Raw genomic sequence first — 26,471 nt, 5'->3', positions numbered from 1 at the left:
AAATTGCAAATGAAGCATTTCAGGATGAAAGTTTATGTGAAATTTTTCCATTACTTTCACGAGAGAATAGGTTACAAAAGTCCCAGGAGAACTTCGTGATACACTCTGTACAAATATTGTGGAATTTATTGTGTGATATATATAGTATATATTACTAAAGAAGTAACCGAGAGATTCTGTTTCATAGGGTATTTAATGTATATATATACATTAAATACATATAACAATATATAATATATTAAATATATATATATATAAGGTATACGTATATTTTATATATGTCATTCCATGTTTAAAAATGAAAAAAAGAATTAGTTAAAAAAGAATTTAAAAAGAGAATTCAACCAGTTCAAAGTGGATGACGAATAAACTGACAAATAAATGAAGAAAACTGCTTTCTTGAGTTTCGATGTTATACTCTTATTTTGCGTAGTATTACATATTTAAAATTGTTAGATGCAAAAAAATACATTTTAAAAGTAATATCGGCTTAAAAAAAATATATGTACTTATGTATAATGCTATTATTTACGACTGTATTAATGTGTTGATACATATATATTTATTTTATTTTTTTTTTAAGTTTTATAATTTTTATGTAAAGTTTCCTAATGTAAAACTGATTTTATCAGTTAAGATGTTTTACTTTTCTTAGGGCATTATTAAAAATCAGTAGTTGTGAAAAACATTTTAAAGCCAAAAGGGGCTTAAAAAGATATTTTATTAAGAAATATTTATTTATTATTATAAATATTATTATTATTATAAATATTTTATTTATTAATTTTTACAATTAGTCAAAATAATTTCTACTCCTTTCTAATTTTAAGGTTATTTCAAATGGAGATTTATAATTTTCAGGAGAGTTCATGGGATAATTACTCTAAATTTTGACAACAAAAACAATATTTATAAAATGTTGCACCTTTTTGGCGAGTGAATAAAGGTGCATATCAAAATCTATAAACTGCTATTCTCATCATGTGGAACTCGTTTTAAAGCTCTGATCAAAATGAAAAAAAATGTGCAAAGAACAAATCTGTAAAATATTCCAACCCATTATGGTGGAGGGATAAAATTTTTTCTCTGATTTTCAAAGTTCAAAATTTAATCCAATATTCATTTATTTGACGATGCAAAGGTGTGAGATTTTTTTTTGTTCTAACTTACTTTAATTAACATTAAAGTTATCCTTACCTTGTCATTCAAAAGAAAAAATTTCATTATTAATCAACACGTGGAATAATTAACTCTTAAACGTTCCTGAACGTTAATCTAAAAAAGCTACTAAACTAGGAAGAAGTTGAAATACTTTTAATTCAAACAGCGCACTTTTAATTCAACGGGACGCGACTGACTGACGCCTTAAACCAATCGGCTACAGCGCCTGAATAAATGTTTGCGACATATTGGCGTATATGATGATGACAACAATTACGACGACGACGACGACGATGATGATATGTGTAGTAAGCGTTCAAGTCAAGCGACAATGACGGAATAAAGAAAGAAACTAACAAGACGTACCCCCGCCATTCATAAAAGGCCTTCGTATCCCCTCCTACAATGCCTACGCATCCAGTAGACCACGATCATGTTTGAACTGGAAACTTCCATACGCAACGACTCGTTTGACCTTGACGTCACACGTCACGACCAATAGGAACACAACGTGTAACGTGTCATACCCAAACCACCGTTGAAGCCACGTGACAGTTACGAGTAACCTTGAACAATGTAATTCTAAGAAACGACTATGCATTCTCTCACCAGTTTAATAGCGCAAGTAACCGGAAACGGCATATGATGTTACACAAGTGTAATTCTAAGATACGACTACTATCGTGTAATTCTAAGAAACGACTACGTATTTTCTCAGCACGTTTAATATCGTAAGTAGCAGGAAACGGCACATCCTGTAATTCTAACCAGCTTGTCGAGATGTTACTGTATGCTAAATCCATGAAAGGTTATCGAACACTGCGTTTACAATTTTAATCAGATGTCGCAACGTCCTTACACGACGATAGGAGAAATAACCAAATCCGATGCGGCTATATCAACATCCATCTTGATACTGTACCTATTTACTAGTTGAATTTCCACACCACCCTGGAGGTAGCAACCGCGGCGCGTTGAGATTGTTTTTACATGAGTGAAATCTCGCCACTAGAAGCCTACTATAAAACACTGGAACCGGTTTTTATATCGTTTTTACCTTTTTTTCTTGCGCGACATTTCATGTTACAAAGTGGATCAAATAATACCATGTCATATAGACTTAATTTTAAATCTTCAGTGACACCGCCACCGTTGTCGTGTTGGTCATTTTTTAAACCGTAATAAGTTAGCTTCATCGAATGACGTCGTACAACAGTCATTTCGTTTTCGGTAAATTTGTTTGTATAGCTCCTTAGTAATAATAGCTGAAAACAATACGATTCGTTGTCAGAATCGGTGTCGTATAATATGACACAAATGCGAACCTCACCGTATGATGTATATATCTTTCTCATTTCCAGTAATGCATAGTCAATACCGATATGAAGATCGGTCAGCCTCTTCAATGGTAACCGTTTGAGAAAACAGTCTTGATTGTTGTAAATGTTAATGAACGATAAGGCATCCATCATTACACTGGCAGAGCTCACGCACGAATAATCGACTGCAGTGTAGATACTTGTGTCATCTACCTTTCCCCCACCACTACCACTCTTTTCGGTAAATTTTTTAGAAAATACCCGGTAGAGTTCGTTTTCGTCGATAACTCGGCAAGCTAACGACAACGATGTTGTGTTTTCCAATAGTAATTCATGGTTGGTGTCTTTCTTACCAGGCGAACCAATAGCGGACCTAACTCAAATAAAGAATATTCTCGACGTAGTGTTCCCAACATCAATAATCATGGTGATTGATACTTTACCAAATACATTACTATTAGGTTTACCATACAGGACTAACATGGAGGATATCGAATGCGAGCTACCGGGCATCATCGATTGGATTGTTGTGAGCGAGTGTGATATCCGTAAGTTTTTGGATAAAAAGTTAAACAAGTTAGACGTAGAATCGCAAAGACGAATCGCACATTGGATGGTTACAAAGACGTATTGATTCTGTGCAAAAAGTTATCGGATTTATAGTAATGATTATCGGGAAGACGTTTACCGAATTGGTTAACGAATTGAAATCGGTTACACGATACATGTGTAAACATTGTTTTATGATGCTTGTCGAACACTGTGATGATGATGACAAATATCTCGGGCATGCAATTGAGTGTTATAAATTCGAATATTGCAATCGAGGGTTACCCGAATTCGCTCCTGCGAATTGGTTATTGGACACATGATGAAAGTTAAAGCGCTGATACGCAAAAACATATTTGAATTACTATGGGAAAACCCAACATCGTTGTCGTTATTTTGCCGAGTTATCGATGAAATCTGACCGCTACACAACAGCTGTTCCTGAGCGGTACCAACCTTTGAATTAATTATTAGAAATAATATTCAAAGCGAATATATTACACAATTTGGCAACACTGACGAGTTACTAACGTCATTCTAAGATGGCGGACGCCGCCATCTTGGATTTGACGCTAGTATGCCTATTTCCGTACTACTTATATGTACTTCAATAATTATTAATTTAATTCTTAGGAGGCACGTAACATATTTTAACTAAAATGCGTTCTATATAACAAACAATAATAATACTATTATCAAATTATATTGTTTAAAGAATGAAAAAATAATATATTATTATTATTATTGATTAACAAAATTAGTCATTTTACGTAAATTGGTCAATGAAGTATTTATTTATTTTAACAAATATACATGTATGTAAGTACATAAATTTGGAAATACAAGCTTAATTTTAACGTGTATATAAATTTTAAGATAATACATCTAAGCATATTTGTTTTAAAAACGTTATTATTTTCGTTTATTTTCCGTATATTTTAAAATAAGAATCATGGTCACATTTTAGTCTAAATCGATAGAGAGAGAATACTGTTGTGGTACCACCGAATTTATCTGCAAGAGTAATTTTCCGACAACAAATTTTGAGCCATCAGATGAATAAATACTCATTTCTGAAGGAGATTTTTTCATCTTACTCAATTTTTGAAAAACCTTTAGAAAATATGTCCTGCTTAAATGGCGACAATTCTATACCGCTAAAGATTACCGTGGAACATGTATGACAATGATTCTCAACCGAATTGTCTTTCCTTACAAACATATGTTCTTTAAACTTAGTGTAGAAAGAATAACAAAATGTGGCATGCGAAGAAACAATATTTCAAGAAAAATAAAGATTTAATAATAAACTTATATTTATCTCGTCTTATTTCATTTTCATATAATAGCAAATTACTTAATTTTTCCCAATATGATCTGAAAATAATTTATGAAAATTTGTCTGAAAATTTGGTTATAAGCATTTAATTGGGTTATTTTAAACATAATGTTGGATTTATTGTAGGGCGATGAATATCTAGAAAATGAGGATTTTTGAATCTGATTCATAAACTTAATTAATAAATTGGGCTGTGATAAAATTCTCTGATGATGATATACATAGTCCCGTTTACATCTCTTAATTTACAACATTCCGGCTCCTTATGTACGATTCCCGGTCAAGTTTTCCTATTAAATGCATATTATTTTACTCTTATCGACATGAAAGAAAACTTATGTGTACAAGCTATGTTTCAAGAGAGTCAAAATTCTGTGTAAACTTATTCTTTACAAAACAAACGTAGAGATTAAGTACAGAACGAAAATGTTTAGAAAAGTAAAATGCATTATATATATTTTCTTATGATTTGGATACTCTTTGTACCTTGAAAGAAGTGTACGAAAATGAAATGTGAAAATAAGACGTGTAATGTTAACGTAATTCATTTGACTGAAGAATTACCGACGGCAAATAAAAAGATCGCATTCGATTGAAGATTTAATTTATAACGCGACAATTAAAAGCCTATAGAAGAAATGAAGATTTCTGTTAACGGGGGATATGAAAAGGGAAACAAAGTTAAAATAACGAAATTATCGTATTCATGATAAATATATAATAAATGATTGTTATCATACATAATTGATTATTTTAATCGATAATAATTATTTGTTATATAACAAAGAATTATATTTTTGAGTTATTATTGTTATTATACAAATATATAATTATTATATTACTGTATAAACATATTATACATTTTTTAAGTATAATAAATTATTTTTTCAACAATTTACTAATTTCATACTTTTTAATTTTTGGATTCTACCTATTTCGGTCTATCGGAATCCTTCAAAGTCATTTAGTCTTTCCACCCTTACATCTTAATTTTAACTTAAGGAACGATGGCAAGCGATTACAAATTGAATCTGTATAAAAATCGTTACCAGTCAAATATAAAACTATCTCAAACATAAGTGTGTCAGCTCTACTGATGATCTAATTGACATTGTTAGTCAAATAGAAAAATTTCTTTTCTACTAACCACTTATTTAGCAGAAATACATTCTTAAGCGAGCATTCCTTATGATCGAAAGGACACGTGATTTGGATGTTAATAAAAATATTCACTGCTTTAACGTGCATTTATTTTTTTGCAAAAAGAGAAGATTTTTTTAAAAAGTACAGAGAAGCTTAACAGAAGCGCCTTGGTTCGTAAGAAACAGAGAGATCCACGAATATCTGGATTTATAGTACGTTAGAGTAGAAATAGAGTGATTTGGTACAAAGTATAATTTGAAACTAAACAACTACGGGAATTATTTATCTATTAACCTTCTAGACAACAATGAAGACGTTAGAATTTTAAAACAACTCTACATATTGGACTTTTGAGGCTTTATGTAATTTGAGTTGGGAGCTGCATCAACTGAGCTTTACCCATCTGTTCATTATTTCACTTTATTCAGTTTTATTTATTATGCTTTCGTTCTTAATTTTAGTTTTATTTTGTTTTTCTCTCAATGTTTCACCGTTTCTCTTATTTTAATCCTTATGATACCTTGTTTTTGTTTTGTGCTGAGCTACCAATGATACTATTTTCTAAATTAACTTTACACGTGCACTTTCGTAGAATGTTGTGTACACGAATCTTTGTAAGTTTTGAATAGTTTCGATGAAAGCCAATATGAATGAGATTTTAGGTGATCATATTTACTTATGGTTTCTTTAGTATTGTAATCGATTAAAAGTTTTATTTTGAGACAAAAAAATAATAGAACTCAATCCTACATCTCATTTCACCGCATACCGCTCAAGGTCATTTCTATCTGCGACGCGGAATATCATTTTAAAACATAAGGCGCTCTGAAAAAATAATTTTTATGAAAATAACCTTTTCAACTGCGATCAATAACCCTTTAAATACGTATTACTTCGGGAAAATGTTATATTTTTTTATCATCTGCATAATGTTTCTCTTCTGTCTTTTAAATTTGATTGAATGGAAAGAACGAAAAATATTTGCTTACAACAACGATTTTACTGCATTAACAGTGGAATATATATTGAATCAGGCAGACGATTATTGTTAAGACGATATGAAGCTGTTCGTCGGAGGTATTTCCGGAAGATATAAATTCACTTTGCTGGTTTATCTTTTGCTTTGAGTAATTATGCACAAAGCTGTATACTTAAAACAGGTGGTATCAAATTTTCCGAAGAGTGTTACAAAAAGGTTTATAAAATCAAATGAATATATTAGACACACACATTATACCGTGTTTTAGGAACGGCTAGTTGTTTAAACTGGCTTCACTTCTGGAAAACTATAGTTATAGGGGTAACATTAACCATAGTATAGTTATGGGATTAATATTTTCTACAGTACTATTTTTAAAAGCGGCAACCGTTGTTACAAGTTTCTGAAAGATTCTCCACACAATTTCAATGATTTCAGACTGTAATCGGCTATACCAATAACTAAATAAAAAAAATTACTGATTTAATAAGAACGTTAATGTATCAGTTCTTGTTTTACATTAAAAATTATTCTCTTGCAATCTTATACAAATCCTATCAATGTTTTCAATTTAAACTGCGAAGAATTTTCCTTCCATGGAGCTCTGTTTGACGGTGATCACATCACCCGAGAAAGCAAGTTTTCCATCCAATACTAACGTATTCGGATTTCATACGCTATGCACCTCCATGTCCGATACTTGATGCCGTATTTCGTCGAAAAAAAGAAATACAACTATAACTTTTATTTTAATTAGTCTCATAAAAAATAATAATATTCTAAGAACTTCAAATAGAGTAATAATTTATATGAAAGGAAACCTTCCTATTCTGCGTACGGTGAAATAATGTATTTAAACAACAAAAGCTAGAAAAATACATGCAAAAATCATAAAAAGTGCATGAAATTATCTAAATTCTATACAACATATCTTGTATCCAAAAAAAAGCATGCATAAACAATTTTCAGAACGCTAGTGTTCAATTGTTTTGAAATGATTACTTCTACATATCTACTCTTAAACTGGGTTTTCTACTACGCAATGATATGAAATGCATTAAGTAGTTATTAATTGTTATGTAAACAGGTTATTTGCTGCTCGTAGCAGGTAGTTAATGATATATTTTATTCCTTAACTATATGTTAAAAAATACCGTAAACTGTTATAATCTTCACAATTATTTTAAGAATTTTTTTTTAAGGTGTTACATATACGAAAATATGGAAATTAAGTACCGTGAGTGAAATTTAATTATTTATTACGTACCATCATCGTTAAGATATCCGCTACATGTAAAGTTTATAATTTAATTACATTCTTGTTGTTTTAAGTTTTATGTTATACTGGCTCGTCGCCAACGGTTCGGATTCCTGTAAATGCTGAGTGGGTAAGACAAGCGGTTCTATAGAACCCTCGATCTGTTACACAATATTCACTGTCACTAAACCTGTCGGTACGGCAGCAAGACCAATAAACTTCATCGTGGTATTTCTTTTCACTTTCACATAACATTTATCTCGGTAAATATGAATGAATATATATACACGTATGTGCATGTGGTGTGAGAGAGAGAGAGCGCGCGCTACTTTCAAACAATTTTCACATGTTTTTTTCTTTTTGAAATGTTTTCACTTTTCCTAACTAGATCCTAAAAATTTGTATTTGCGGAGCAACTGTAAAACTTTGTATTTATAGGGTATGTTTTAATGTATTATAAGTAGTCTTTTAATTTTCTTATGCTTCTGTTAGAGAGATTTACAGAAAGAAAAAACTAACAATATTACTTATTTCTCACATAATAGGTGAAATAGTTATGTAAACTATGAATTATAGTATCAGTAGTGAGGTAGATCTAGATGCTGCAGGAGAATTAAGTAAAATTTATTCAGGGTTGAAGAATTTTAATAAAACTTAACAAAAGTACGTAAAAGTGGAAGAGGATGTAGGAAGAGGATGTACTTTCATTGTTGAAAGTATATGAATTATTTGAAAGTAGAAAGTAGATTAGTGGGCGTAATGAAATATATAAAAAATTGAAAAGTGCATAATTTTAAAATCTAAGAATTAAATATTTATTACTGCCTTATTATTTATGTCGTAAAAGAAGCAAATGACCGCAAAGGACTGGAACAAGGTGGAAAAAGGAAGGCGAACTATTTTCCCTCTTGAAGGATTTAGATCTGATTTTTTATTTCCTTTTAACCGGTGGAGAACGGGATATAATTTTATTGAACGCAATAAAAATTTATTGTAATAATATCTGTTGGAGGAGAGGAACACACCGATCGAATGATGAGAAAGAAGATCTCAAATTAATATCGACTGCAGGTTTGAAATCTGATAATTGTTTTCATGAAGTTTATAAAATCTTTAAACTTTCAACGTTTTACACGAAACATAAATTACATTTAACTTTGTTCCGTACAAATTAAAATTTGATCAGACTGGAAAATTTTATTCCAGAATAATTTTATTTCAAATTAAAAAAAATGTTTTAATTTTAAGATATTTTTCGTGTTTTCATTAAAATGTTGATTGATTGATTTATTATATCAAGTTAGACAGTAAGAACATAATAAGAAGTAAATACATATTGCAGTCTGCAAAGATACTATGAGCATCTATACGCAGTTTGGTACAAAAAAATACTTATACACTAACCCATATGTTGCTAAAAAAAATACATAACATTAACAAACAAATAATAAGCAGGATTTTACAGTATTCATTTGCATATCCCAAATACATCGTTAATTCGTGATTTCAGTTTTACTTTATACTTTTAGTATTTAGAATTTTCCGTTTGTTCGGTAGTTCATTGAGAAAGTATATTCCATTGTAGTAGTGACTTCTCTTTCCAATTTTTTTTTTGCACTACAGGTAATTGAATTATCTTTCTTCTGGTGTTGGTTGTGCTACTTGTATGTATCAAACGGAAATCTTTGTAGTAGTGTGCTTTAACTTCGAACCTGTATTTTTAACTAATATTTACAGTTTTTAAATAATTTCTATCATCTTTTTAATTTTCATTATTTTATTGTAAATGTTTTGAATCAAGATAAGAGTAGTTTTGTTCGCAGATCCCCATGCAATTATTTCGTTCACTACAACACTGTAACGTAATCCGTGTAAAACCCCTTTGGAATTTTTAGGGGTAAGCAAACGACTCAACTTTGAAAATACATATATTAGATAATAGTCCTACTGAGAAAATAATTTGATGATTCTATTTCATGTAGCAGTCAATAAAGAGACATTTTGTTTTTCGACTTTTGATTATTTATTTGTATATCAAAAAAATCAGGTAAACACTAATAATAATTAATGTGTAATTATTATTAGTCAACCATGCATCAATTAAATGTATTAAAGTTTGCATTTGTACTAAAGTTTCATTCCAGTTTTCTTTGGCACATAATAACGAATCATCAGCAAAAGATATGCGTAAAAATTACGATGACAGCTAAACATAAGTCAAATACACCATTTAGGTAGATTTTATTATTTAGTGTAGTTCCTTGTGGAATACCGTTTCTACATGTTCATAATTACTCTTTACAGCAATTTTTAATTTGACTAGTTGCTTCCTGTGGGTTAAATAACTCTTTATTAACTTCGCTGATAGACCTCTTACACCAACAGTTTCAAGTTTACTTAATAGAATCTCATGACCAACTGTATCAAAAGCTTGTCATAAATCAAAGAATACAGCTGCTACTGATAAACCTTTGTCTATATTTTTTGTAAATATACCCAGTGACCTTAGCTAGTGAATCTTTTGCGCCTTTGTTTTTCCTAAAGCCAAATTGCTTATCACACAATATTTATTTAGAAAACTTAGAATTCTATCAAATAACGTCCTCTCAATAATCTTTGCAATATTGGATATTATAGAGATTGGTCTTAGTTATTAGCTTCACTAATACTTTCTGCTTTATGGATATGGACAACCTCTGCTAATTTATAACAATTAGGGCAAATGCCTTAAACTAAAAAATACGAAAGTTAAACTATATGTGCTAGTGATTTTAGTAATAAATTTTACAATTTTTTTTTATTGTAGAAATTTTAATGCTATCAGATTTTCCAGCTTATTTTTTAATCGTTTAATAACATCAACTATTTTATTTTCGTTTGTCGGATGAGCTTATGTTTGTACATTTTAGCTTACTTTTATAGACATTTTGTGTCTTATTAACTGTTTTAGTTGACAAATTAAATCCAACGCTACAGAAATATATACGAGTGTATTCAAGTAATTAGTAACATTACTTTCTCCATGAGTCTTTTCTGGTTTATAATTTGTTAGAAAATCAACAATACGTGTTTGCTTATTTTTGTTCCTGTTTAGTTTTTCTTACATTATTTCTATAACTATCAATTTTTTATTTTCTTCCTAGCTTTATTTATCAATCTTTAATAAATAGCTCAGTTTTTCTCATAAACTAAATATTTTTCTCTTAACTTGATTTTACGTAAATTTTTTCCACTTAATATACAAGTAGTGTTTAGTTTTTGTTGATACAAGTCCCTTGGTTAACCAAGGTTTATTAGGTAAATCCCTATTTTGTACCTGGATATATGATTTTCAGTGACTTTTTGTATGTTATTTATAAGTAGTCTCTATCAGGATCTGAAATTTCAGTCATTATTCCATTTAATTAAAGTGCAATTAACCAACAATATTTTTATAATTTATTTGCTTATAATTTCTATTATTGTTTTGATGCAATCTGTGATGAGTTCTAAAAATAACTTCTAAAAATAATGTGTAGTGATCAGCGACTTCATAGTCAACGTAGTAGACGTAATATTTAAATCTTTTTATGAAAGTATTATCAGTGCAGGATGTTCATTATTGATCCCTACTCTTCAATATAACATCATTAAAGTAAGGTATATATTTGTACTCTAAAAGATCTTTTATAAAGCTGTTGCTATATTCATAATTTTTCAATAAATTAATGTTGAAATCCCCAGTTAGCATATGATTGTTTTAATTTTTCTTTTGCTCTCTAATATGTATATAAATGATTTTTTAAAAAGTATTTTATCGTAATCATGATATCAATAAATTGTGCTAATATGAATTTTGTTATTTTTTTCCATTCGCAATTCCGCTGTAAGTACATTTTCAGTTTCCATTTCCTCTTACATGAGGCATCATTGCTTTCACTACTCCGTCAGAACGGTTTAATGTTGAATTTTTATAATATAATCTACAATGAAGTATAGTACAAAAATTATTATCTTCTTTTAACCAAGCCGCACTTGTCTGGACAAGTGCGACTCTTGCTCGTTCAAAACGAAAAAAAAAACACTGTTTGAAATGTACGCATTAGAAAAATCATATCCTTTATTGTGAATTTCCTTTTTCAATTGTTAGTAATGCTTAATCGTACATAATACAGATTCTTACAACGTTTTCCTGAAGCAATTCTGTGGATGTTTTATGGAAGCACACTCTCGCACTTTCAAGTTTTGTGAGATACAATTATTTTTCGCTAGCTTGATTACTTCAATGAATTAACGATTTTTGGAGGATAAATTCTGAAGTAAGAGTGCAGGTCATTTTGGTTTATTTGTACTTTGAATTTTATTAGAAGCTGGTCTGATTTTGATTACAACTTCGGCGTATCAATTACGAACTATTAGTGCAGAGTACTGTGATTCTGTGTTATGACGGGGATAGTTTGGCTAACACAGATATCTCTTTATATTGCTAGCTATATGCTGGATGTAAGGAATGAAACTCAAAATTCTGAACCGAGTATGTTTGATAGGATATATCAGTCTTACAAGCGTGACATAAAATAATTGAATTTCGAATTATATTTGTAACATTTTTCCAACTATAAACCCCTGCTATAGTGTAGAAATGCTTTAAATATACATTGCCAAGTATAGGATGTAAGTGATAAGGTAAATATTCTGTTTTATTGTCGTTCCGTAGTTTATTTTTAAATATTTAGTTCAGTGGAATTAAGTTTAAAATTTACGGTTTATAAAATATTTTATACATTTTTTTCAGTATTTCTTTCCTTTTTAGTTTCATTTTCTGTAAAAATGTTACCAAAAAAATCCTGTGCAGTATCATGTTTTAGGCGTTTTTCATTACATTTAAGTCATTTGCAAAATCCTTTTGTAGCTTTTTATATTTAAGTTTTAGTCGGGCTAAAGTGGATAATTTTACTTATCATTATTTCAGTATAACTTGAAACTTTTTCGACAGAAAGTAGAATAATTACAAGGTTCGTTTTGAATTTTTCTATATTGTAATGGTGACTTAACGTCAAGCTGTCTTAACCAAAAGTAAATGCTCTTTTTCGGGAAAGTAAACCAAAATTAACTCTCAGTCAGTAAGCTGAGGGCTACTAACACAATTTATTCTGATATAATTAGATGTTGATTTTTTTCAACGTTTGTGCTAGCTTGACACACGGGTTTATCTTTATTGTATATTTATTTTTTTCTCGGAATTATATATTTTTATTTTTTTCATTGCGAATTCAGCCGTAATGATTTAAGCTAATTGTTTCATCCATATCATTTCTACATTATTTTCTATAAATACTGAATTTCAAAATGAATTACAGAAGCAGCATGCACGGGTATGTAAGGAAATCCTTTCGAATACATTTCATACAAACTTTTCTCATTTTATTTGAAAATGCTTGAAACCGTCACCCCAGAGAACTGAACTTGTATTGTTATTAAAAATAAAAAAAATTGTTAAGTCATACGTCGATTTTATTTATTTCAAAAGATTTTTGAGGTCGGTTGTCTGTAAGGTAATGTGAAAAGTTCCTTAGTAAATCGTTCGTGAAATTTCTAATATTTAGCTGGATATAATACTTTCCTGGCGATTTGATTGCATAAAATAACTAAAATACTTGTCTGTTATATTAATTAGTTGTTATAGTAATGAACGGTAAAGTTAAAACAGTATTTGTAATTGAAAATAAGCTGAATTGATTTTACACTGGATCACTGGGTTATATTATACTTAGTGGTTGTATGAAATACAGAGTTGACGTTATGATTTGTAATATTAGCCCTTATAGAGGAGTTATTTCTCCATAGAAATGTCGAAATTTATTATTAATAATGAGAAAAATTTATTTTTATTAAATATATTTTTCTACACCTTCGATATTACTGTACTATTTATACTGTGTAATGTACACTGTAATGGGCACATGGTTTCATCATCAGAATACAGCATTGAAAACTATAAATTTTTTTTTAAGCAAATAATTTATCTTCATTCTTAGTACCTAGCTTATAAAATTTAAGAAAAAATTAAATAAATTGGAAATGTTTCTAAAATCAAATAAAAATTCTGGTGATTCAGGCAGGCAAATTTAAGCAAAAATTAATTTTCACATATTCCTTAATTTTTTCCATGTAATCCAATTTTAGGAGAAATCAGGCCACCAATAATGATAGGTTTACCAATTTTGTAAGTGATAGGATATTAAAGTTATTTTTAAAAATTACTTGTATGTACATGAATATATATATTCATGTATATACATGTAATTTATATATATATATATATATGTATATATAAAATAGACCGTTATAATGTAATCTCTTGTCACGTGTAATTCCTTCCAGTTTTTTTAAGAATATAAAACTTCTGTCAGCTTACGAGAAATATACAACTAATATGTTCATTCCAGTCTAGTTTTCTATCAACTAATATTATCAAAAGTATAAATGAAAAAAAAAAATGATCGTAACTGGAGAAACAAATTTAACAAATATAATGCGATTAATCTTGGGTGAACTGAGAAACAAACAGTTGCCCAAATTCATTCTGCACTTCTGTGGAGAGCAAATCATAGGATTTAGTTGATCGAAAATAGTGAAGTACAGGAGTTTTATTATTTGTGTACAAGATAGATTTAGATAGTAACAGTACGTTTTTTAAGATGTATACTACGTGTGATACAGTTGCACATCTTACTCAAATCACAATTGAATCAAATATACTCAATAAAAAATTATTACTACCAAAAATATCATGATTCTATGAGTGTTTTAAGTTGAAAGCATTTTCAAAATATCTAATGATATATTTTTCTTCATTGGTTCCTTTAAACAGTGACACCTTAAACAAATGATTCAATAGAAACAAAACTTTGATTCATATTTCAATTGCAGTTAGGATTGGTTCACAGGGTCTATATTGTTTATAAAGAAATGCTTCATGCATCACTAGAAACAGATGTAGGTTTTTCTTTGAGATCCTCCTATTCTCTTGTTTAATTCTGTTTCAGGCAGGCAGCAGTTATTGGTAGCAATGAAAATAATTGCAGCATTAAACGTTCGCTTTGCCTCAAAAATAACTGCTTTACACTTTTTTTACCGCTGTTTAACTTATACTATTTGATTATATTTAATAAATCATAACGATTAGAATTTCTTTCATCTTGGCTAATTCAGATGATTTTAAATAAAATGTCTTTGACTTCTATTGGAAGTTCTATTTTTTAATGGATAGACTATCTGAAATAGGAACTGTAAAATATTGACAAATTTTGAGAAATACTATCTCTATAAGAAATCAAATTGTCCTATTAAATGGTTTTTGGTGATAACCGAAAATTATTGATACCATATGGAAATGGTTTATTTGTAGTTTGTAAACATTTTACGCAACACATTTATGTACGATCTAATTGAACGTAAAACTTGATTAACTTGTACGTTATTTAAAGTTATATCCATGTTTAAATCAGACATTTTTTTTAATAAAATGGGTATTTTTCATTAAGAGAAAATATTTTTCCATTCGAATGGTAAGACATTCTAACATTCTCGCTAGAAGGGTGTTAATGAAGATAAAAAAGTAATTAATAAAATATATTCGCTAGAAATTTACAAGTAAAGGAAAGTTAATTCACAAAGTAATTAAAAAATATATTGAATATTTATTAAATATTAATAAAATATATTCGTCTGAAATTTTCCACTAATTTCGTAGCAAAGTTTACTAATATTTAGTGGGAAACAACTAACATGATTCGCGCTATAACACTATCACTCCGCACTAACACTCTACAACATTTCAACAATCTACAAAAGATCTCAACAATCTGATATTTTCGGATATAATAGAACATTTAACTCGTCGTTGAAGAGAAAAATGTTCATTATTGAGAAACAGCTAGTAATTTTATTTTCCTTCCAAAAGGATGAAATCCAGCTCTTGAAAGTTGCAAATTTAGCATTCCAATGAAATACATTCAGATCATTCATTGCACGTAATTACAATATTTTGCATTATGCTTTATTGTCGTATTGTTGACTCTAATATTATCTTGATCGAGTTCACCAATTTTAAACATAATTCATACGCAGCTATAAAATTAATGGCATTATCACCGAATTTTACATTAATGCCACAGCTGTCAATATAATATTAACATAAACGTTCCTTTCTGAGACGTATCTTCGTTAACAACAATAGAGGAATATACACATCTTTGTCATCATTTTTATGTAGATGAAAACAATGACAAGGTTGACATTATTTTAACTACAATTGCTGTACTACAAAAATTCATTAGAAGTAATATTGTTCAATCCACCTCTGAATTGAGCATAAGTACTAGAAAAGTGAAAGATAAATTGAAACCTAAGAAAATTCAACACGCTTTTATCTTATGGCACAAAATAAGGTAGAAAGTTTGTATTTAAATAAAGTATTTTGAATGAAATACTGTTGATTCGTGTTCGTGCATAATAACTTTCCCAAAGCTTAAGTGTAAAGTTACGACATGAAACTGTGTAGGACAGTTTGAGCGTTACATTACAGTCAGAAATTTTGCTGGAGGCGACTGGTGATTGCTGTAACACTGATACCCGCAGTGTCGCCTGAAACTTATTTCCTTAATGGCACTCAATTGATGTGTTTATATATGTATATATAGATATGTACATCATACTTATAAGTACAACATAATTAAGTGCAACATGCACATTATTCTTAATATTTGAAAATGTTCACAGTTTTTATAAATGGATTTAGTAAGCAGGAATCATTTACTTTTAAGTATTCTCTGGCAGCAATACAGAGTTACTACGGAGATTTTATTGACTATGTTGCTGAATGGTTTGAAAGATTGCTGTTTAAATATGGAAATAAAGAAACAATCCTTCAAAAATGATTTTGATCCTTTATTTAATATGAGATTGTTTTTTTTACTTTTAAGACCATAATGGATCACTTTAGTTTATTTTTATTTTTTTGGCAAGTACTTTCTTTTCTTGCTGATTTGTTGTTTTTCAGCTTTTCTTTTTTCCCAGTGATTTCTAAGGGTTTCAGATCTTCTTGCCCTTTCTTGTTCAGAGTACACCCGACTTATTGTTTTCTTGGGTTTTGATACGAATCTTGTTCCTTTATTTTTTATTTTCTCGTAGTTTCTAGTTTTCGTTTTTAGGTTTTCATGTGTTATGTCTAATTCCTTCATGTCTTTCTGTACTTAGTATAAGCAGTTCGGTCTGCTTTTTTTGTTCCAGAAAAGTTCGATTATCCGTCTGATAAGTCTGGTCTCTTCCATTCTAAAAATATGTCCTAGAAAGGGAATTCTCTTCTTTCTAAATTTATTAGTTATCGTGATGATCGTTTTGTAAATCTCTTCGTTTGGAATAATTCTCCAAATCCCGTCTTTTTTAATGTTTTTCCCGATGCATCATCGTAGAATCTGTCTTTCAATCTTTTCCAGTTTGTCGGTAAACCTTGTCTGTTTCTGTCCAAATATGGTTTCGCATCCGTAAAGTATTTCTGGTTGGATAACTGAGTTATAATGTCTTATTTTTGTGTTTATGGACATGCATTTTTTGTTATAGATGTTTTGTGTTTTTATTGTGGCTTTGATGAGTTTATTTATTCTTTCATTCCAGTTCGGATTGAAAGATAGATGAGATTCTTTGTTTAATATAAAATCGACGTTTTTATTCATTTATAAAATACGGAACTTAGTACTTTCAACTAACGCAACGTGAACCGCATTAGTTCATAGATTGAAACTCTCAAGGATACATATACGTATATGTACAAAATTAAATATTTTGTAAAACATTTTCTTGAAACAAAACATTTGTTTATAATTTAATTTTTTTTTTCATTACTGAATTGAATAAAGGTCATTAAATGAATGCCGTGTATATAATTACATATAAAAGGCATGTTCCAGCAATCTCCTTCCCCCTAGAAGGTATTGTTGGGGACTTAGTACATATTTTGAACATCTATAAATAATCCTAATTACGAATTATTTATTCAGTGAATCTGTGAATGCGCACCAACGTATTGTTCGCATAGAGCTAAGCGTCTCAACGTTTTCCTTGCTATGTTCGGAAGTATCTCCGGAGGTATGGTTTGAAATACTTTTTCCACATTGTTAGGCAATTCATCAATTATTGTTTATTAACAACGGATGATTTGCAATAAATTACAAAGCATTTTATATATATATATATATATATATCAAGGCCTATTTGAGTCACATAGGCCATGTTTATTCCCCACAATGAGTTGTCGGATGTGGTAAGGTCGGTTTCTTGATGGCCATTGACGGGGGCTGCTGAAGATGTTTGAAAGTAGTAATTTGAATACATCTTGTTTCATATTTCCTTCTGATAATTCATTCACAACCGTTAGTCGAAATAGTTACATACTGAAGTTTTTACTTTTGATCATTCGTTTTTGACCTCATATTGACCTCGAGGTCACAAAGAATGATCGAAAGTAAAGGCCTCGCGATTACGAATATATTTATTTAGAGGCGACTTAATCGAATCGGCGGCGGCTTTACATATTTGTACCTGCGTCTTCTTTCATTTACTACGCGACCCGTTTTTAACTGGTGGAAGCAAATGCATGTTCCTCCCAATTAAGTATTGTTGCTTTTTCGGGGCGCGTCTTTGTTAAAGTGTTCAAGAAATACTTTAACTATTTGTCCCCTAACGTGATCGTTCGTGTGTCCAAACATATGTCACACCAACCGGTCTCCAACATTGTAACTGGGTCCGCTCACATCAGTTACGACTTTGCAACTGAAACGAGAAAGCGAGTGAGTGTTCTGAGTGCCATTGAGAACAGGAATCAAACCGCGGTAATGAATTATTTTTTAGGAACAAAATACGGCACGAATTTCAAAACAGTAATAACGTGTTAATTATGTAGGAAAGGGTATGGGACCCTTACTGAGTGGATATATGTATATTTTTGAACAAATATACATACAAAAATATATATATTTCTGTGTGTTGTAGCACATACAATATAATAATTAATGTATGTCTTTTAACTGTAGTATTTGCTTTGTTTAAAATTATTTATATATAAAATTAAAAAAAAATGTAAATGGGTACTTTCAGCATTGTTTTGAAACATCACAACACTCAGTTTTTTCTTTATAACCGATGTTTATTAACACCTTTTAAAACTCGTTTCTTATTCTTAGTATAATATACGTAGGAGACGGCTAACTATAAGCATGTAGTTATCAGAGAGAATAGATTAAAAATATATTTATTGATGTACTCTGTACAGTAGTAGGAGGATTAATTTAGTTAGCAAGTGATGGATAACCAGCATACATTAAATTCCATTACTACTTTTCCATTATTATAATTCCACTATTACTTTTTTATAATTTTTCTTTTTTATCTTTTTATTTGTTTAGAGTGTGGTCTTTCATGTCGATCAACACCCAGAGTATCCTGATTTTCATCAATGCGTTTCGTTTAATTTCTTCTCATCTCAAGCGAAAGAAACAGCGTACAACATGTTTTGTGTTCTCGCTATGTATTTCATACCGCTGTGTGTTATATTATTTGCATACATCAGAATACTAATCGAAATATCAAAAAAATCATCCGAGACAAGAGGTAAGAAAAGAATATTAGTTTGATAAAATTTTTGTTTTAACTTTTGTAAATTTAAGAATGCAATATATATTTCATAAGATAAACTAATAATAAACATATACTGCCTTTATATTTTTAAATATAAAATGGATGAAAAATAAATTTCTTCAGTTTGTATAACAAGGAAATATTTCTCTGTAAATAAGATATTATTTTATCAATTTTGATAGATATAAAAAAGCTGAGCTCTATGATATGCATAAATTTACGCCTTACAATTTACAATACGTAGCTCAGAAAATATTTGTTTCAGTTATTTTTTTGTTGAATATTATAGTATTATTTATTCTACGCAGAGTCTAAATTACGTTTTTCAGCTGTTTTCTCAAAATTAATATAATTACTGATACAGATTTTTAGTAATTTACTATTATTATTTATTATTAATATTTTTTTTTTTACTTTTATTGAAGGAAATAAAAACAGGCAATAAATTATCAGCTTGCATTATGGGGCGCAAGGTACTGCCGGGTTTATTGTCTGTAATAACTCGAATAATAACTGTATGTCAACGGAATGTTGCAAATGAGGTATCATATTTTCAAATCAAAATGCTTAATAAATTTTATTATAAGTAAAAAGGTTTTTTATCAAACGAATAATTACAAAGATATTGAAAATTAAAAATTAAACTGGCCGCCATTTTGAAATTTTTGAAGGTGACGTTTTCAAACGTTTTTACTTTGTTGAATAAGACACACACTAGTCGTAGATTTACCAAATGTAATTAAAGTAGTTTTACCCGTTCTTGAGAAATAATTTTTTTGTTAAAAATCAGAAAATGGCGTCCAGAAGGAAAACAAAGCAAAGTAGCACTTATATTGATGTGCACTTTTTTGGTCATTTTCGTGTCCTGAATCAGTACCTGACGTTCAGGGAATACGTCTTGGAACAACCTGCTAAATATATAGATCTATACATAGATTTATGTGTGTATATTTATACACATATACACAGCCTACAGTACATTTTGATTTAAGCTTCTTCAGATTTTATAAAATATTACATTTGGTTTAATTCCTTATTCTATTAATTTAAGAATTATGATATTTTTTCTTAATTATTTTACGTTCTTCAGTAAAAAATTAGGAATTTTCGTTAATATCATTTTCGTATCACGTTACCACATACTGAGATCCGAAGTACACAAATCGCTTCAAAAAATACAAATTCAAGTTACTTTTTTAATAGCTGTGATGTTACTTTTTCAGTTTTTATTACTTCTTGAAATTAAAATTATTCAGCTAATTAAAAAAAACAACAAAAAAAACATGATATTAGTTCTAAAATAGTAACATCTGAAGCCGATCTGATAAGTTAGCAACATAATACCCCATCAAGAAAATCAATTTATTTTATTTCTGAGTAAAATTGTAAAATTCTTGAAGAGAATTAGCAACCGTGAATGTATTCATTGTTATGTCGTTTAAACAACTGAATTCATTATAGCTTTAATATTTGAATAGTTTAAATATTATTAAGTTACGAGTTCAAAACTAAAAAATAAATTTTTAATTTTTTCATTCTAGTTTTATTTTATTTCAGTGATATATTATCCGTCTGATATACAATAGTGAAGGAACTTTGTTTAGCGACTGTGCAGTTGATTTCAGTGTTCTTCAGGCTTTAGTAATTAAAATGATAAAGATACGATTAAACAAGCAAACTTTCAGAAATTACAACAGCTGTTTTAAATTCTGTGACAATTCACGGAACAATTCAACTCAAGAATGCAAGAATTCTCGATTCAGCATTACTGTTCAAAATTTCAGTTATTAGAAAATTTTCTCTAACATTTTTATTCTTAACTATAAGAATTCATACAAAATTTCATATTTTTAAATAATTTCTATTCTTTCAAATAAAAATTGCATTCTTTCAAGTAGATTGCATTCATTGTATTATAAATACATATTAAATTATGATGTTACATTTTCTTAAATATTCAGTTTAGATATATGTTTTAACTAATAATAAATAATAATAATATTTAAAAAAATATTTTTTTATTATTATTGTAGAGGAGGAAAAAAGCATTATGTAATTTATCCTGCCAAATTCGCGGTTATACTATTTGCTCAGGTCCCCCACCAGCCTGGCAGTCCAGGTACCCATCTATTCTCATTATTCCATCTCTCGTGCCAGATTTTCATGGCCTTAGTCCTGGTCCTGGTGACCTTCTTTGCTCTGTTTAATTTGTCTCTTCTCAAAAACTCTTACTCTTCTACTAAACAAATTAAACTCGTCGTAGAAAACAACCGCACCCGTTCTCTTAAACCTCCTGTGCGCAATATTCTTTCGTTGTATACATTTTATTAAATCCGCAGAAAACCAGTTAGGGTATATTCTTGTCCCAAAATATATTTTCAAAATTTATTGTCCCAAAAGTTATTTTCATAGGTAATTGGCAATAATACAGTAGAGCGACTCATTGAACATACAAGCCGCCAGTTTTTGTAAATAGGACCCAATCCTCCTCCCAAACATTATGATACAGTCCAACATAGTCACCTTCAGAATAATTATAATTTATTCTACCACAATCTGATGCGGCCACCTCTTCCATTTTTAAGAGTATAGAAACAGCATCATATGGCATGTCAGGAACAACAGGAAACTTCTCTTCAATCTCAACATTGACATCAATATTAAGCAAGACCAAATCTAAAATGAACTTCCCGCCCGCCGGAAGGTGAAGGTTAGCTTGACGACATAATGTGTAGTTACCAATAAATTCTAAGTGCCCAAGTCTTTTTCCGTGCATAAAAGCTTTAATACCCGGACAGCAACACCAGGAATATTGAAATCGCCTACCAACACAACCCTGTACCTCTCAGGACCCAGTTTATCACCCAGAGCATCTAAAACCTTATCAATAACTCAGGTCGAGCATCCGGACAGAAATAATGGTTCCCAACAAGAAGACTGATTCCATCTTTCATTTTAATCTCAATCCGCACGCATTCAGGAGTTAATTCTGTCTTTTCTTCTAAAACTCTGTATGTGCATTTATAGCAAAGAGAGAATAAATTGAGAGGCAAACCTTTCAGTTTACCAGTTTCAACAGCACTTCTATCAACTCTTTATATTCAACATTTGTCCAAGAAATAATCAGCCGACAGAAAATTCCTATCGAGTGCTGTCTCTGTAACTTCGATGACATCATATTGGGACGCCGAAATTGAAGAAAAAAATTCATCAGATTTTGTCCTCAATCCTCTAATGTTCTGATGTAGGATTTTAACCTGCTTACAGCCCATTTTTTCTTCTTAACGTTACCATCCTCCAAGGTACCCTTGCTCTTTTAGAATCATATATTTTTTTAAGGCTCTCCTCCTTGGACTTAATATTAGCAGAAGGTACAAATTTCTGTTCAGATCTTAATGAGCCATAGAACGACAAAATCAAAATACCAGAAGGCCATGTATCAGCAGACATTTCTTAAAGTGCTTATCTGTAAGAACAAGATGAAATGAACTATATCCTTCTTTCTTGGTTTTCAACTTAGTACGAACTAAATCAACATCTACTAATTCCCTAACCAGATTTCTTACATCAGATATAGTAGAGGGGTCGAATTTAGTAACAAAAATTGTAAAATTTTTGGGTCTTACAAGCTGTTCTACGTTAACCGACTTTCCTTCTCGGTTTTCTACTTGTTTTAACCACCGTCCTCCACAGAAGTAGGTGGAACAGAATTACTATTAATTGGGTGAACAGTTTCAATATAAATAATAAATAACGAATAACGAATATCGAACAACAAATAACAATACCTATTTAAGATTTTATTATTTAGATACATTGAATCCCCTAAGTTAGTCTAATTGTATGTTTTACTAATTAGATAATATTCTGTTTTTACTTTTTCCGTTTTTTAATAAGATAAAAATTATCCTTATGTCAGACGACAAATAAAAACACAATTTGTATATATAATCGGTTGATTGCCGATTATATATACAATCGTATCTTTGAGTGGTTTTAGTTATAGCTATTTCCGTATAGTTTGAAAGCAACTATTTGTTTACTCAACTGTTTTGTTTTGCAATTTCCAAAATTCTGTTCTGAATTCTGTTCAGCTGTTTCAATTTTTTTCAGCTGATTTGTTTTGCAAAAGTTACAATTCTGTGGGGTAGTCGATTGAACGAGATTTTTTTCAAAGAATTTTCTTTATAATATCTCTTTCATTAAACTTAGGAGATAAGATATCGCTCGAAAATCCCATTTGATATATACTTTTTATTAAATGAATTGATCTTTTTTTCGTTTTCATTCTCTTTAGCAGTACGGAAGTTATACATTCAAGCATTCACCTGATAACTTTTGGCTCATGTTCTGTAATATTTCCTCCTTTATATTCCTTTTTTTTTAATCTCCCACCCATAGTTTAAATAAAAATAGGATTTATACCTTTTAACCAAAAGTAGAATAAGTAAAAAGTTATACTTCTTAAATTTTGGCCTTTCAGAGTCGATAAAAAATAAAATCAACCTACTTAATAATTTTAGTTCTAAATTCAGCAAGTTTTTTTAAGTTGTTTTCGTATAATCCTATTTTTTATACTTTCTTTAGACTATAGAATTATATTATATTAACTACATATACTATCATATTAACATATATATTTCAGTCGTAATCAGTTCTTTCAAAGTTTGAGGTTATTCACAATATTTCATACGTCATAGTATATATATTAAAAACGTTTTCCCTCCAACTGGCAAACTACGTTTCATAAAGAAAATAAAGTTCCTAAGTGAATAAAAAAAATATACAATTCAAATTATTGAAAGATTTTGTTAGCCTAAATCGTACTAGTTTATTAGCTGTTGAAGGAAAAAATGTTTTTCCAAACCGCAGGATGTTGAACAATCCTGGTTAAAGATTAAATCTTACTGTAGAAATTAAACAAAAATATAATTAATAATTTAAAAAGAGAACACGAAAGAGGTAAGGAAAACGAGAAAATACTTATTTAGATAGAGTTATTTAAAAAATCTTTTCCTTAATTAATTCCTTCCGTAATTAAAAAAGTATATATATGAATTTCGTTTGTAGATTTCTCCTATGATTTTTCTTCTCGACAGCGAGAGGTCTTTGGATGTGACATCCAACTGAGTTGGTAACTTTTTTATTTAAAACTAAATGTAACAGTTTAAAGAAATCGAGTCCTCTGACATTGACAATGAATTCTTTAATCGCTTATTATTCATATGCTCTCTTATCCCTTTTCACCATCCTAATTATTTAATCTTGACACCGCATGGACCTTTTGATATGCAAATGTTTACTTTCTTCTTTTATGAAATGTATTGTACGTTGAGCGGTGAAATTAAATTATATTTTTAAAAGAACACATATTTCCTTGTACGCCTATTAAATTATATATACACATTTTTTTTTATACGAGTAAATTAATATATCTAAATTTAAAAAAAAAATAAAAAAAAAAACAGGAGATGAAGTCTGATTAGAACCGACGTGCCTTCCCCTTGTAATATCCAAATATTTCATTAATTAAAATTTTATTTGACTATAACTCTGTAAACAATGAAAATAAGTACCATTTATGATATACTGTTGAATAGCTTTCAATGAGGGCCTATTACTGTAGTTAAGAAAAAATCCAATTTTTTTGATTTTGGGCTTTTTTGAACACTCTTGGTTCAGTCGATTGCAATCAAAAGGGGAGATGAACAACTAGATGCTACAACAGTTCTAAATTCAAAATTTCAACATCCTAAGGGAAAACGTTTTTAAGTTATGCGAGATACATACGTACGTACTTACATACATACGTATGTACAGACGTCACGCCGAAACTAGTCAAAATAGATTCAGGAATGGTCAACATGGATATTCCCGTTGAAATCTGGAAACCGAATTTTTTCTCGCGATCACAACTTCCTTTACTTCGTACAAGGAAATAAAAAGAAGAAATTAAGTATCACTTTTGGAAATTTATTTGTCTTGTTTTATATATATATATATATATATATATATATATATACATACACATTATTTATTCTGCTGTCGAATTTTTGTTAAATTAAATTTTTTTTATTCTTTAAATGACTTTTTCAGTAATATTACTATTTCAACTTCACATAAACACTCTTCTATAAAGTGGCTTAAAAGTAAGAAAATACAATTTTAAAATTTGAATTAACATTTGATTTTATATGTATGTATAGAGAGAGAGAGAGAGAGAGAGAGAGAGAGAGAGAGAGTGAGTTAGAGAAGGTGAAAGAGAGGGATCAATAATTACATCTTTTTAGCATTAAGGAATATTTTTACTTTTATAAAATTGTATGGCTTTTCTGCCACATGTAGCTATGCTTTTTTGAAATTAATGTCGAATTTCGACATTTGTGTCTTATATTTGTAAATTTTTTCGTTTGACCTTATTTTGCATCATTTTTCTCAGAATTAAATTCTCTACGAATTTTTTGAGAAATTAGTTTTTATTTGTAAGAAAATTAAAAGTTTAATTTACAGCAAATCTGAAAAGGTTTATTGGCCCCAATTCTTTAGGGTTTGCAACAATTTTCGTGAGATTTCAGATATACAGATCTTTTTATTCAATTTTTCAGGTAAAAAATTCGTTAAACAACTTTTTTTTTCTTGTTAGGATCCCGAAAATTTTTGTATGATTAATTACTTTCCTTGGAGCAGATATTAGGGAAAAATATTTAGCTAGCTGTAACTCGAAAATTAATTGTTTCCGGATATATATTTATAGATTTCCAAAATAAGGCCGTGGAAATAATCATTCTGTATATATATATATATATATATATTATGACGCTTTATTATTATTGTGCATTATTATTTTCTGCATTATTATTTTCAACAATATATATATATATATATATATATATATATATATATATATATATATATTGTAAAGATATATATCTGTAAATATTATTATCTGTAACTATGTATAGGCTAAGTAATTTAGAATAATCATATTATTATAATTTAATTAATAAAATGGTATTGTGGGGTGCAGTAAAATAGTTAGCGGGGGGT

At 29.4% G+C, this 26,471-nt stretch overlaps 1 protein-coding gene across 1 annotated transcript in view; it reads left to right on the top strand.

Annotated features, from left to right (window-relative positions):
* The window catches only part of LOC142318091 (adipokinetic hormone/corazonin-related peptide receptor variant I-like), a 714,190-nt gene that overhangs the window by 283,707 nt on the left and 404,012 nt on the right, over positions 1 to 26,471 (top strand). Inside the window, exon 3 of the mRNA XM_075354618.1 lies at positions 19,193 to 19,397. Within this exon, the coding sequence (XP_075210733.1) occupies positions 19,193 to 19,397 (205 nt within the window). The remainder of the gene's footprint in view (positions 1 to 19,192; positions 19,398 to 26,471) is intronic.

This window comes from Lycorma delicatula, chromosome 1 (assembly GCF_047948215.1).
Source record: "Lycorma delicatula isolate Av1 chromosome 1, ASM4794821v1, whole genome shotgun sequence".
In the NCBI taxonomy this organism is placed as follows: domain Eukaryota; kingdom Metazoa; phylum Arthropoda; class Insecta; order Hemiptera; family Fulgoridae; genus Lycorma; species Lycorma delicatula.
This window is presented reverse-complemented; position numbering and strand designations above follow the sequence as displayed.